This window comes from Thamnophis elegans, chromosome 1, assembly GCF_009769535.1.
Source record: "Thamnophis elegans isolate rThaEle1 chromosome 1, rThaEle1.pri, whole genome shotgun sequence".
Classification (NCBI taxonomy): Eukaryota; Metazoa; Chordata; class Lepidosauria; order Squamata; family Colubridae; genus Thamnophis; species Thamnophis elegans.
Window position 1 is genome coordinate 133045938 of NC_045541.1, and position 12630 is coordinate 133058567.

At 41.5% G+C, this 12630-nt stretch overlaps 1 protein-coding gene across 2 annotated transcripts; it reads left to right on the forward strand.

Moving 5' to 3' along the window:
• The first annotated feature begins 352 nt into the window (after positions 1-352).
• AHSA1 (activator of HSP90 ATPase activity 1) lies at positions 353-11514 on the forward strand. Of its 2 annotated transcripts, none has more exons than XM_032232213.1 (9): positions 353-584; positions 5195-5385; positions 5586-5668; positions 6306-6423; positions 6871-6959; positions 7466-7600; positions 7992-8093; positions 10777-10828; positions 11097-11514. In XM_032232213.1, exons 1-9 carry the CDS (start codon positions 505-507, stop codon positions 11267-11269), a joined length of 1023 nt encoding a protein of 340 aa, XP_032088104.1. In that variant the 5' UTR covers positions 353-504; the 3' UTR covers positions 11270-11514. The 2 variants fall into 2 exon arrangements, with proteins under 2 accessions (XP_032088104.1, XP_032088110.1); XM_032232219.1 differs by lacking the exon at positions 353-584 and adding an exon at positions 2638-2734.
• The last annotated feature ends 1116 nt before the right edge of the window (positions 11515-12630 follow it).

The window sequence follows — 12630 nt, forward strand, 5'->3', positions numbered from 1 at the left end:
CTCCGGCCCGCTCAGGTCGACCAGGTGCTGCCACCCGACTCAGCTGAGCAGCCCGAAAAGACTGGGAGAAATGGTTCCCGCGCGATGTCGGTTCAAGGGAGAGGAGTTTTTGCACCACGGAGAAGCCCCAACCAAACGGCACTTGATAGAGAGGGGTGTGTGTGAAATGGCAAGAGCGGCACCGCGTGTACTTCCACGGCGTTTCCCACCCACCTTCCGCAGCTACTTTCGCCCCGCCCCTCCAGCGCCTCGCTCCATTCTACGGCGGCGGCCGCTCTCTCCCCCACGCCCCCTCCGTTTCTATGGCACTTCTATGGCGAGGAGAGGAGAGGAGGAGCGGAGAGGAGGAGGGACGGAAGGAAGCTCGGCCGGTGACGGAAGTCGGGAGGCGGCGCGGTGCCGGCGCTTCTAGTAGCTTCCAGAGAGGCGAGGAAGAGGACGGCAGCGCTCAGTTTGGACGGGAGCGGACGCGGCGGTGGCGGGAGCTGCTTCTTCGGGGCGCCGATGGCCAAGTGGGGAGAAGGGGACCCGCGCTGGATCGTGGAACAGCGCGCCGATGCAACCAACGTCAATAACTGGCACTGGTGGGTGAGAGAGAGGGGGAGAGGAGGACGCTGCGGGGCAGCCCGAAAGGGGCGGCTGCTTTCAGTCTCGGGGGCTGCTGCAGCAGCTGCCGCCGTCGCCGCCGCCTTGAGCTCCCCACGTTCCTTCGCCTGGGCTTCCTCTCTCTGTCTCTCTGCCTGGCGTTTTTCTCCGCAGGAACCTTGGCCGGGATCCGCGGGGACGTCTTCCCAAGGACGGGCGCGATTTGCACGGGCTTGACAGTTCACCAAAAAAAAAAAAGCGAGAAATCGGGGCGGAGGGAAGGCAGGAAGGAGGGAAACCCCACATGGCCGGGGTATCTTTAGTTATTTTGCTGCCGTGAATTACAGCATTTCTCTTCTCCAAAACCAGAAATAAGCTGAGCCCCAAAGGTGCTTTTTTTTTTTCAGGAGACCAACTGGACTTTTCTTGCTCTTTTTCTTTCTTTGAAGACGTTTCGCTTCTTATTCAAGAAGCTTCTTCAGCTCTGACTGGATGGTGGGGTTAAGTGCCTCAAAGGCTCCCTAAAAAGGATACAAATGAGCAGCTGTCTGCAGGGAATATAAATCCTTCCATTCCCCATCATCCAGTCAGAGCTGAAGAAGCTTCCAGGATGAGAAGCAAAACATCTTCAAAGAATAAAAAAGCAAGAAAAGTCCAGTTGGCCTCCAGAAAAAAAGCATCTTTAGGGACAGCCATGACCTGGATGCCTGAGAATCTCCATAGACAGAAATAGGCTAGTTTCTCAGAAGTGTGCAAAGTTCTTTTAATATCATTTACCTGCACAATCTGGTAGGTTTTTCCTGACATAGAAAGAAGTCCTGTTTTCAGATAACACAGGGTCTTATTTTCTTTTGATCCCCAAAATAAGCCCTTAGCCTTATTTTCGGGGAGGTCTCATTATTTTTGAGGTGCAAGAGACAGCGAGTGTGGTCACCTCATGGCTGCTGCTGTGTTGCAATATTTTCGGGGAGGGCTTATTTTAGTGCATGCGCTCAAAATCTCAATTGGGCTTATTATCCAGGGAGGTCTTATTTTCGGGGAAACAGGGTAACAAGCTGCTATATCAATCGAGAGCGGGACTAGCTGTGTGCATGTATAGCATATGTCTGTGTTAGCAACTGTATTGGGCATACAGATACAAGTGTTCATTCAGTCCGTTCTTCCTGTCTCGGGGACTTGCCTACAGCATGAAAGATCAGCAATGCCAAAGATAAGTTGTGGCAGAAATTTTAATAGTTTTAGGTTCTGCAAATGTATGCAGCATGCCTTGTCTGGGTTTTATTTTCATGTCATACTGAATTTTGTTATGCCTGACCTTTCAAAATCATTTAGGCTATTACAGGTAGTCCTTGATTTCCAACCGTTTGTAGAGTGACCGCTCAAAATTACAACAGTACTGAAAAAAGTGACATGACCAATTTTCACACTTATGACTGTTACATCATCCCCATGATCATGTGATCCACTTTTGTGACATTTGGACAAGTAAAATCAGTGGGGAAGCTAGATTCACTCAACAACCGTGTTACTAATTTAACAAGTACAGTGATTCACTTAACTAGTGTGGCAAGAAAGGTTGTAAAATGGGCAAAACTCACTTAAAGAATGTTTCACTTAGCAACAGAAATTTGGGCTCAATTGAGTTCATAAGTCAAGGACAACCTGTATTTTGACAGACTTGCTCACTTACTAGCCAGAAAGGTGGTATTAAATGGATGGAGAGAAACCATCCGCTCTATAGTTTATGAGTTTAATTGTTATTTAGGGAAGCAGTTTGAGAACAAGGAAAACATTTGACACATTAATATGAAGTTAATTACAAAATGTAGAAAATGAAGAATTCTGCTTATGGTAAAAGCAAAAGACCAGTTCATTAGGGGATAGAGACATTGTATTTTATCATAAACATCTACCTTAAGATGTTTATGGATTTTTCTGTAAGAAAAGAATTTCCTTCCTAGATTATATTCATCTAGTACAATATTCTGTGACCAGAAATTGCTGGATTATACAAATCAAATTAATTTTATTGCAGATTAATCCATTGTTGATTGGACAATCTCCATAACTACGCAGCACCTCTTTGTACAATTATAGTCTATGTGCCAGGTTCCAGTAACAAAGAGAACAACTGTTATCATCATACTGTGTAAGTTTTGTCAAGAGCCACTTTTGGAGACAGAATATTGAATTATACGAATCTTGGATTAATTTTGATCCGGTTTAGGAAGGATATTCTTTTATTGCTGAAAACAAAAATGCTTGCAAATTCTATACATGTAGAACAGTTATTCACAATCAGTTAGCCTTGCACATGGATTTTCATGTCAGAAGTTCAGATTTTGATCTTTTCTTACAAGAGGTAGGCGCACCAAACAAAACCTGACTGATCTTGGAAAAAGCTAGGCCATATTTATACCTGAAAGATAGACCATAAGGAAATATCATATGTATAGACTAAACCCTAGAAAAAGTCATTGGCAAACTCCTCATTGTTGCCAAGGTAACAACATTGGAGGTGTCCATGAGTCAATAAGAGTTAAGCTCAATCAAAGTGAGACTTTGTGCTTACCTGCTGACATCATTGTAATCAAAATAAAGATTATGCAAATTTGGCCCATTTAGCTCTTCTTACTTAGTGGGAAAGGCTAAATCATGAAAAAGTTTACCTATAATAACATGCAAACCAAGAGTTCTGGCTTTTTCCCATCTTAGCAAGCAAGAGCCAAAAGCTATCATATTCCTTGTCTTTCAGTTCCTTCTTGTTTGGAGAAGTTTAGTTTAGTTTTATTGGTCTTGTATGCCGCCCACTCCCGAAGGACTCCGGGCGGCTTACAATAACAAAGGAGGGGGGTAAATAGACAAATAGACAAACAACAATTTAAAATTGAGAGACCGCCTGCTGCCAATTACCTCCCACAGACCCATTACATCTCACAGGGTTGGCCTCCTCTGGGTGCCATCTACCAGCCAATGCCACCTGGCTATTACCCGGGGGAGGGCCTTCTCTGTGGCAGCTCCGGCCCTCTGGAATGAACTCCCCGCAGGGATTCGGACCCTCACCTCTCTCCAGGCCTTCCGAAAAGCCGTCAAAACCTGGCTTTGCCGGCAGGCCTGGGGGTGATGAGTTCCCTCCCCTCTCGACATGTATGGTTGTGCGACTGTTGTCTACTTTTATTATTTGTATTTTGTCTTTTATGTTCCCCTTTTTTCCCCTCTTGAATTGTTCGCCGCCCTGAGTCCTCCCGGAGAAGGGCGACATACAAATAATAAAATACAATACAAATACAATACAAAATACACAACATTCATAGTTGGAGATGGAATTGGTTTCCAGGTTCACAACATGCAATAAACAAACTGCAGAAGAGGTTTCTGCAGTTTATTTAATGTTCCTACTAATAGAACAGAGCCACATCTTTGAGCATAATGTACTATGAGACAGAATTTTTGGAAAATTCTTATTGTGACTTGCAGCACTTCCAACATGTAGTGAAAAATGAATTTTGAATAATTTGGCAGATTCATTTATTGGCAAAAAACAAAATGAGCAATATTTTTTAAGGGTTGACGTGCATTAGATTACTTGGGTAAAAATGCTTTTTGTAATGTAAAGCGATTATGTTAAACTATTTAGAGACAGCAATAGTTATCAAAACAAGATAGGTTCCATGCAAGCATGGCTATAGATGCTGCTTGCTTCTTGCCCTGGGGATCTTCAGTCCTGTTGCTTAGCACATTAAATGCAGACTATAGTCCATCTTTGGATAACTAGAAACATGAGCACTATTAGTATATACTGTATTTTTTGGAGTATAAGACACACCTTTTTCCCTCAAAAAAGAGGCTGAAAATCTGGGTGCGTCATATACACTGAATACAGCATTTTTTGCCTCCTGAAACCCCGCCCCCTTCACTAAAATGGCCGTGCATAGCCTTTAGGAAGCTTTCAGATATCATCTGGGGGCTGGGGAGGCCAGAAATGAGCGAAAAACGGTCCGTTTTTTGCTCAATTTTACCTAGCCCCCAGCAGCACTCTATAAGCTTCCTAAAGGCTATCCGTATCCTTTTTTATATATATATAAAACGAGCCAGTGTTTGCAAAAAAATTAGCGCTGTTTTGGGGAGGTTTGCAGAGTACAAAAACTTTTTTTAAAAAATTTGCCTCTTCAAAAACCTTGGTGCGTCTTACACTCCAAAAAATACGGTAATGAGGGAATTGTAGTTATTAGTCTGTGGGATACCACAAAAGAAGAAAGAGTGAGACAATTTTATTAAATAAGGTTATAGCACAGGAAATAGTAAGGGGTCCTGTATCTTTTGAACCCAATTGCCAATTCAGTCCCAAGGAAAATGTGTAGAACCATTAAGGTTGTTGGCTGTTTTTTCTATTTTTCCTGCCCCAACATTAAGTTGAGGAAGAAAGCTAATGTAAGTGAACCAATAGCAAAATTTGCAGACGTGAACAAATTACAAACTCTTGGTACAATTCAGTGCACAATACTCAACACCGCATGTTTAAGCAAATCCTATTTGAAGGATTTTATTATATATGAGCATAAATGCAAAGTGTGTGCTATTGCACTTTTTCTTTTTTTCCCCCTCTTAGGACTGAAAGAGATGCATCTAACTGGTCATCAGAGAAGTTGAAAACACTTTTTCTGGCTGTTAGAGTAGAGAATGCAGAGGGGACTTGTGAAGTGACAGAAGTAAGCAAATTAGATGGGGAAGCCTCTATCAACAATCGCAAAGGAAAACTGATTTTCTTCTATGAATGGAATATTAAATTGTCTTGGAAAGGTGAGTTACTATTTTATTTTAATACAAGACAAATGTTGAATAGTAGATGATATCTACTAGTTCTCTGAACTGTTTTCAAAGAAATACAAATGGGATTGAAGCATTTATATTTCAATGTCTAGAATGCCAAAACTTGTCAAAATTTGTTGGGAAAATGACATTGAATCAAGGTTTTAATTTAAAACATTTCTGTTTTATAGGTACCTCAAAAACAGGTGTAATATATAAAGGTCATGTGGAGATTCCCAATCTTTCAGATGAAAATGATATAGATGACATTGAGGTAAACTTGATAGTTCTCAGAGCTATTTCATTGGAAAAGGAATTGCGGATCTCATTACTGTTGTTTTTGAAGGAATGTGGTTCCCCTTTATTTCTCTGCTTGATATTCTCTCCCCCTCTTTCCCTCCCTCCTCCCTTCATTCTCCTCATCCCTTCCTCCATCTCCCCCCTCTTTCTGTCATAAAAGAAGTGTGCTTAAAATACGAAATATAGTATTTTCTACGCTCAGCATTCTGGAAGTTTTATCAGACTGTTTTGGATTGGCCCACAATTCGTCAGAAATAAAACTTGGAATGTTTAGCTTTGTTGTAGGTTTCATCTAAAACAACATCTGGAGGGATTCCAGACTGGTTGTACAGGGCAGGGTAGGTAGGCTAAGCTATGAATCGCCTTCTTTGTCCCCTCAGCAACTCCCAGAATAGTTTATCCCTGTTTCGGCCCAGACCTCCTAAAGGAGCAATCATTTGCACAGGATGGTTCATGTATGAAATACTTTACACAACTTTATTGCTTCTGATATACAAAGGCATAAACTATTTTGATATTTTCTGATTTTACGAAGCAATATAATGCAACATATATGGTAAAAGCAGATATGTTCTGTTAAGACAATATATCTTTTTTTCTGCTAATCTTAGATCAGTGTTAGTCTTGCAAAAGATGAACCAGATACAAACCTGCTACACTTGATGAAGCAAGAAGGTGCAAAGCAGATCAGCAACGCTATGGAAACTTACATCAGCACTCTTAAAACAGGTACAGATGGACCCAGAAGGGACAAAAGGGGCTTTATGCTGAACTGTTAGTTTTTAAAAGAAAAAGAAGAATGGATATAGGAACATGGTTTTTATATGAAATCGTTAGAGAAATTGAGGTTATATTCATAGAGAATCTCTTATAGCCGAGATGGCGAACCTATAGCACGTGTGCCACAGGTGGCACGTGGAGCCATTTGTCAGGGCACGCGAGGCATTTCCCTGTCAGCTGGCCACTGCGCATGCACGCGCTGGCTAGCTGAGTTCAGCCTTTTTTAAAGCCATTTTTTGCCCTCCCCAGGCTCCAGAGGCTTTATAGCCTGATGGTTCCTGAATGCTTGGAGATGAGCACCACCCCCTAGAGTCGGGAACGACTAGCACATATGTGCGTGGGGAACCTTTACCTTTTATAGTAGTTTTCTGAACACCTGTTCTTAATATTTTTCAGAATTTACCCAAGGCATGATTCTGCCTACAGTAAATGGTGAACAATCAGAGTCACAGAATCATCCTGTGCATAAAGCAGATAAGCATAAGGTAAGCTTTAGAGTACCCCGTTTGTCATCATAGGTGTTTAGAAAGTCTAAGCAAAATTGTTTTAAAGGGTTCTTTTCTTAGTGCTTTTTCTTAAATGGCACCCAAAAGATAGAGAATATTTTTACATTACATATTAAATAGTGTTTAATAAAGTTATCCTGAGCTTTATAGATTGCTGTCTCTCTCTCTCTCTCTCTCTCTCTCTCTCTCCTTCCCTCCCTCCCTCCCTCCCTCTCTCTCTCTCTCTCTCTCTCTCTCACACACACACAGACATTATATTCTGTGATTTGAATTATTCAAATTATGTAGCCAATGCAAAAGCTGGGCTGCTTTGTACACTATCATATATATATAGCTTGCTATCAGGGTGTGGTGGGTTTCAGCCAAAAGCAAGGTTAGTTGCAAGTAATGTAGCAATTATTTTTATCTGGAGGAGCTTTGGGATGGCTGTAGCTCAGAAGCAACTAAGGGGTGTTTTAATTATGTGATGTGTGATACTGTTTTAGATTAATGAACAAGTTGCTGGCAACAGTTCTGCATCTAAATCAGTTGGAGTTAAGATTCCTACCTGCAAGATAAAGTTGAAGGATATTTTCCTCACATCCCCAGAGGATCTCTACAGAGTATTCATTACCCAAGAGGTAGGTTAATTCTGAACTTTCTGCAGATGTTTTGTGCCATTTCTTGCTCAATATATAGGGTTTTTAGTATGGTTTGCCACCAGTGGCCTTCTCCTTCTCGGGTATCCTACTTAACTGTTACAGTCAGAGAGCAGTAATCAACTTGTTATAGCAGAAATGCCTTCAGAATATTCCAAGGAAAAGAGTTAGCATTATATTGTCTCAGAATTAAATGATCCTGATTTCAAGCATCCTTTCCCTGATTTGAAAATACCATGAGAAATGAGAGGAGCTACTATTTCTTCATCCATGAAACTGCTCTAATCTTTAAAAGAGTCAGTGAGAGGCAGTAGATGAGTCTTTTACCTGGAAGCTAGAAAATCTAACAATAGATTGGATTTTATTTTTGTAGATGGTGCAAGCTTTTACTCATGCATCTGCTGTTGTGGAGGCTGATAAAGGAGGAAAATTCCAACTGTTAAATGGGAGCGTCACTGGCGAGTTCATTGAACTAGTAAGTTCACTAGTAGTAAAGGGTCCTTTGTATGTCATTTGGAAGATGGGCAGTGCCTTTTCTTTGGACAGTTATTTCCCTGCCCACATGATCTCACCAAGTGTGTAAATTGTATGAATGAAGGCTAGTGCACGTATATTCAATTGATTAGGTAATGGTAAAGATTTCCTGTCCAGTTGTGTCTAACTCTAGGGCACGGTGCTCATCTCTGTTTCTTGGCTTAGAGAGCCAGCCTTATCCAAAAACATTTTCCATGGTCATGTGGCCAGAATGGGATGCTGATACCCTCCCACCAAAGTGGGAGGGTATCAGCATCCCATTAATTAATCTACTTGCATTTGCATGCTTTCCAACTGCTAGATGGGCAGGAGCTGTGCAAAGTGATGGGAGGTCACACTTGCACGGAACTTGAATCTTGAATCCAGGCCTGTCAGCTCTCTAGCTGACAAGCTCAGTGCTTTTAATCGCTGAGCAATTGTGTCCCTTGTTAAATAATTAGCATATCATAATTGCAAATATTGCTTTTGACAGCCTACAAAAAGACTGCAAGATAAGCTGGAAACAAAGTGGAGAAAGTGGGAAGGAGAATTAACAATATTTTACAATCTCTGAGAAATTTAATACATTCATATTTGTGAGAGATAGGGAATTGAATTCAGTTTATTCTTTACTAAGAAAATGAGAGGTGAATTCAGAAACATAAGGAAAGCAAGTAATTTTGAGAAGAGATTAATGGGGCATATACTGCACAGAGTGGAGTAAAAAATAAAAATAGAAGGATGTGGCATGAAACCTTCTGGTCATAGCAAAAGAGAAGAAAAAAATCTTGTTAAAGCAAAAAAGTGGCAACAAGAGATTTAAAAGATGAAACAGTATATTCACAAACAATTCTTCAATGCTAAAGAAATAGGACTTGAACCCATTGAAGGGCACACTTATCTTGGAATAGAAAGCAAAGAGAGAAGTGTTTTTCTTGGAAGGAAAAGGGTAAAGAGATTTCAAGTTGAGAAGAAGTGAAGAGAAGTACCTTTCTGGGCAGTGCTGGGCCTTCATTTTGGTTGCTGCTGTATGGAGTTATACAAGAAGATGCAGGATCCCAGGTGAAAAGTGGAGCATTTGGAAAGGGACATTATGATGAGTTGAAAGGAACAAGCCTGAGAAAATCTGCAGAAGTCAGGCTCCATTGAGAGAGTAAGAAAAGGAATACAGGCAAAAATAAAATGGGGAAAGAGAAGGTGGTAGAAGCTTCGCAAAGAAGTTAATTGCCAGTTCTGGCTTCTCCGATATTCTGATGCAGCCATCCTTCTGCTTAGTCTTTTCAGGGTTTTCTCAGGGCCAAACTATCTGCCCACCCTTAGAATCAAGTAGCTGTCACTTGCTTTAAAATATTATTCCCTAATGCTACTGTAGCCGAGAAGGGGATTCTCTGGAGCCACCCCAGCTCTTGGGGCTCTTTATTAGCCACCTAAACTTACCCACCTACCTCCTGCTGTGAACTTTATTATTGTTCTGACCGAGGCTTCCCAAGAGCACGAAGGAAACTCCTTGTCCCGACAAAAAACCCTTTTATTAATTTACTGTGAATTCTGCTCATTCACATCCAGCAAAGTCTTTCAAGGGAGGATTTACAGTCACAGATCTTATCTGGCTTGGAGGCAAGCAGTCTCAGAGAATCAGGAACCAATTAAGCGAACTAACTGTCTCCTGCAAACTCTACTCCTGTTTCGCTCCTCTTTTATTTCATCTGGCAGGGGCCATTCATCATCTGGCCTTACTCCCAAGTTGACCCCTGTTCTTTAGCTGTTTCCATCGTCTGGCAACTTTGCGCATGTGCACTTTGGGAACAGGCTCCAGCTGTTCATCTTCCTCACTGATGTCTGAATCTGAAGGCAGCTGATAACTGGCATGCGGCTCTGGCCCCCTCTCTGCCTCCGACACAGAGCCCTCATCAGAGCCTTCCCCAAACTCCAGGACTGGCCCATGTTCCTCCCCAACCTCCTCACTGTCCGAATCTGCTGCCAGTTCCACTGTTTGCTGGCAGGCTACAACAATTATAAAAACAAAAGGCTTGTTGCAAACCATGGCTTGGCCTTATTTCTTGAGTAGAGCAGTGAGGCTCTGCAGGCATTGGCAAATCAGGGAAGGAGGAATACAGTTTATGGAAGAAGGTAGCAATTAAGGAGCAGCTTATTTTGAGCATATAAGCCATGTTTACATTGGAACCCAGCTGTGCCTTTGGGAAAATAAACCATGATAGTTTTATCTCAGGCTTCAAAATCCTGAGAACATTTGGGAACATGAACAAAATGGGGAAAGTGTGTTTGTTTTTCCATATCGGGTAAGGGAGAAGTCATTGTCAGGTAAATTCAGTGGGTTGCAGCAAGATTTAGACATTCAGTAGAGACAAAGCATCATGTGCTTTTATTAAGCAGTGCAAAGCAAGAGGTTTTAACTCAAGTGCAGCTTTACTTTGCTGAGCAATCTGAGAGTGATGCTTTTCCTTTTCTAAGGGAAATGCTCTTTAGCATTGTGTGTGCCCAGCAATTCAACACCTCAGAGACACTTTATAGCAGGACCAGATATTTGACTTTTACCTAGGTAACACAGGCTTTCTGACGAAGTCTCTCCCCTTTGGGATATCCACATGAATATTTCGTTGATAAATAAATTCTTTCTTTTTTAGGTTTCTGCAAAGCAGATTGCTATGAAATGGAGATTTAAGTCCTGGCCAGAGGGTAAGTTATTTGGCCTCAAATATCAAAGCAAAAGATGTCTAAGTGGATATGGTGGGATGCAGATAAATTTATTCTGAATGCCGATAGGAAAAATAACCCTGCCAGCCTCAAGGGGCTTGGCTTAGATAAATGCCCTGTTCCATTCCTTAAGGAATTTTTCTGGAGATAGACTTCTACAAAAGTGTCACCAAATCAGTGTGTGGCTAGTTTTCATGTATTTCCCACTGACGCTACCTGACTGATTGTGGAATTTATTTGGCTCTCTTAGGACACTTTGCAACTATCATATTGACCTTCGTCGACAAGGGTGATGAAACAGAAGTCTTCCTAGAAGGGAAGGGCATCCCGGCCAGTGAAGAAGAGAGAACAAAAGAGGGCTGGCAACGTTATTATTTTGAGGGTATTAAACAGACGTTCGGCTATGGAGCCCGATTGTTTTAATGCTGGTGACTGCGGAGTCTCTGTCCAAAGATTCTGCCCTGTGAACTGATTCACTACTTGTCTGTTCTTTCTTATCCTCTGTATCACTATTGTGACAAGCAGGATGGCCCTGAAGGCCACTGAGCAGCACCAATTCCAACCCTTCCCTGCCTGTGCAGGTATCCTATTTCATGGGTGTCAAAGGTGGATTCTCATAAATGTACATATACCTTGTATTGCTAAATAAACATAACTTAAAGAAGAGATACCAGCTCTCTTATCTGAGTAAAGAAATCAAAAGAGCTTTTAAGCAAAGGCCAGAATAGCAGTAGACTTATATACCGCTTCATAGGGCTTTCAGCCCTCTCTAAGCGGTTTACAGAGAGTCAGCATATTGCCCCCAACAATCCGGGTCCTCATTTTACCCACCTCGGAAGGATGGAAGGCTGAGTCAACCCTGAGCCGGTGAGATTTGAACCGCTGAACTGCTGATCTAGCAGTAGCCTGCAGTGCTGCATTTAACCACTGCGCCACCTCGGCTATCCATGAAGAGTTCGGACTCTTCATGGATAGAGACGATCTTAATTCAAAAGATATCTGAAACTTTGGAGGATTTAACTAATGGGAACATAAGCGTTTAAGACACATCATTATGTAAGGACAACATTTTATTTTTACTTTTCAAAAATTGCTGCTCTACTACTAGCAGAGCAGTTAACGGCAAAAGTATTCTAAACTCTGTTGCTGAAATTTCATGCCTAGCAGTTGATCTGCTCTCATAGCCATATTATCTTTCAATTGGCCTATTCTCTGAGAGTGGACCTTTGTAATGGAAAACAGCACTCCCTCCCCCCCCCCAAAAAAAAATTCCATGTAGCACTTTCAAAAATCAGTACTGTAGAATGAAAGTGTACAATGTACATAATAGCATTTTAAGTATGTTGGAATCCAGAACAAAGACTATATCAGAAGAGAGAGCACATCTGCCTAAAACCAGCATTCAGTTTTAAAGTTTGGTACCTTACATCATTAGCTTTGAGAATACAATTGTACTCTTAAGAAGAGATTTTCAGAAGCAAATTTCACTTTCTCTGTTCTGAATTTTTCATTAATTTTTAAATTAATTTTTCAACATTACAATGAGACTAATAAACAGATCATAGCACATTAATTACACCTATAGATCTGAAGTTCCTTCAGGAAAATTGAGTTGCTTGTAGGTCGAGCTAGTAGTAGTTGTACATACAGAATTTGTGTTTAAAAGTTGATTGCTTCCTTTATGTTGTTTTTTTTGGGGGGGGGGTGAGAGATTAGAAAGGGAAACAGTAATGTTGCTATTTGGTCTTTTCTTGAACTGATAGATATATCCCAAGAAAATGCAA

Bases quoted from the DNA above. Each gene is read 5' to 3' on its own strand.
- AHSA1 (XM_032232213.1), top strand. From the start codon at position 505: ATGGCCAAGTGGGGAGAAGGGGACCCGCGCTGGATCGTGGAACAGCGC. The intron at 6,960-7,465 runs GTAAGCTTTAGA...ATACTGTTTTAG, and splicing joins ATAAAGCAGATAAGCATAAG to ATTAATGAACAAGTTGCTGG. The intron at 8,094-10,776 runs GTAAGTTCACTA...TTTCTTTTTTAG, and splicing joins CTGGCGAGTTCATTGAACTA to GTTTCTGCAAAGCAGATTGC.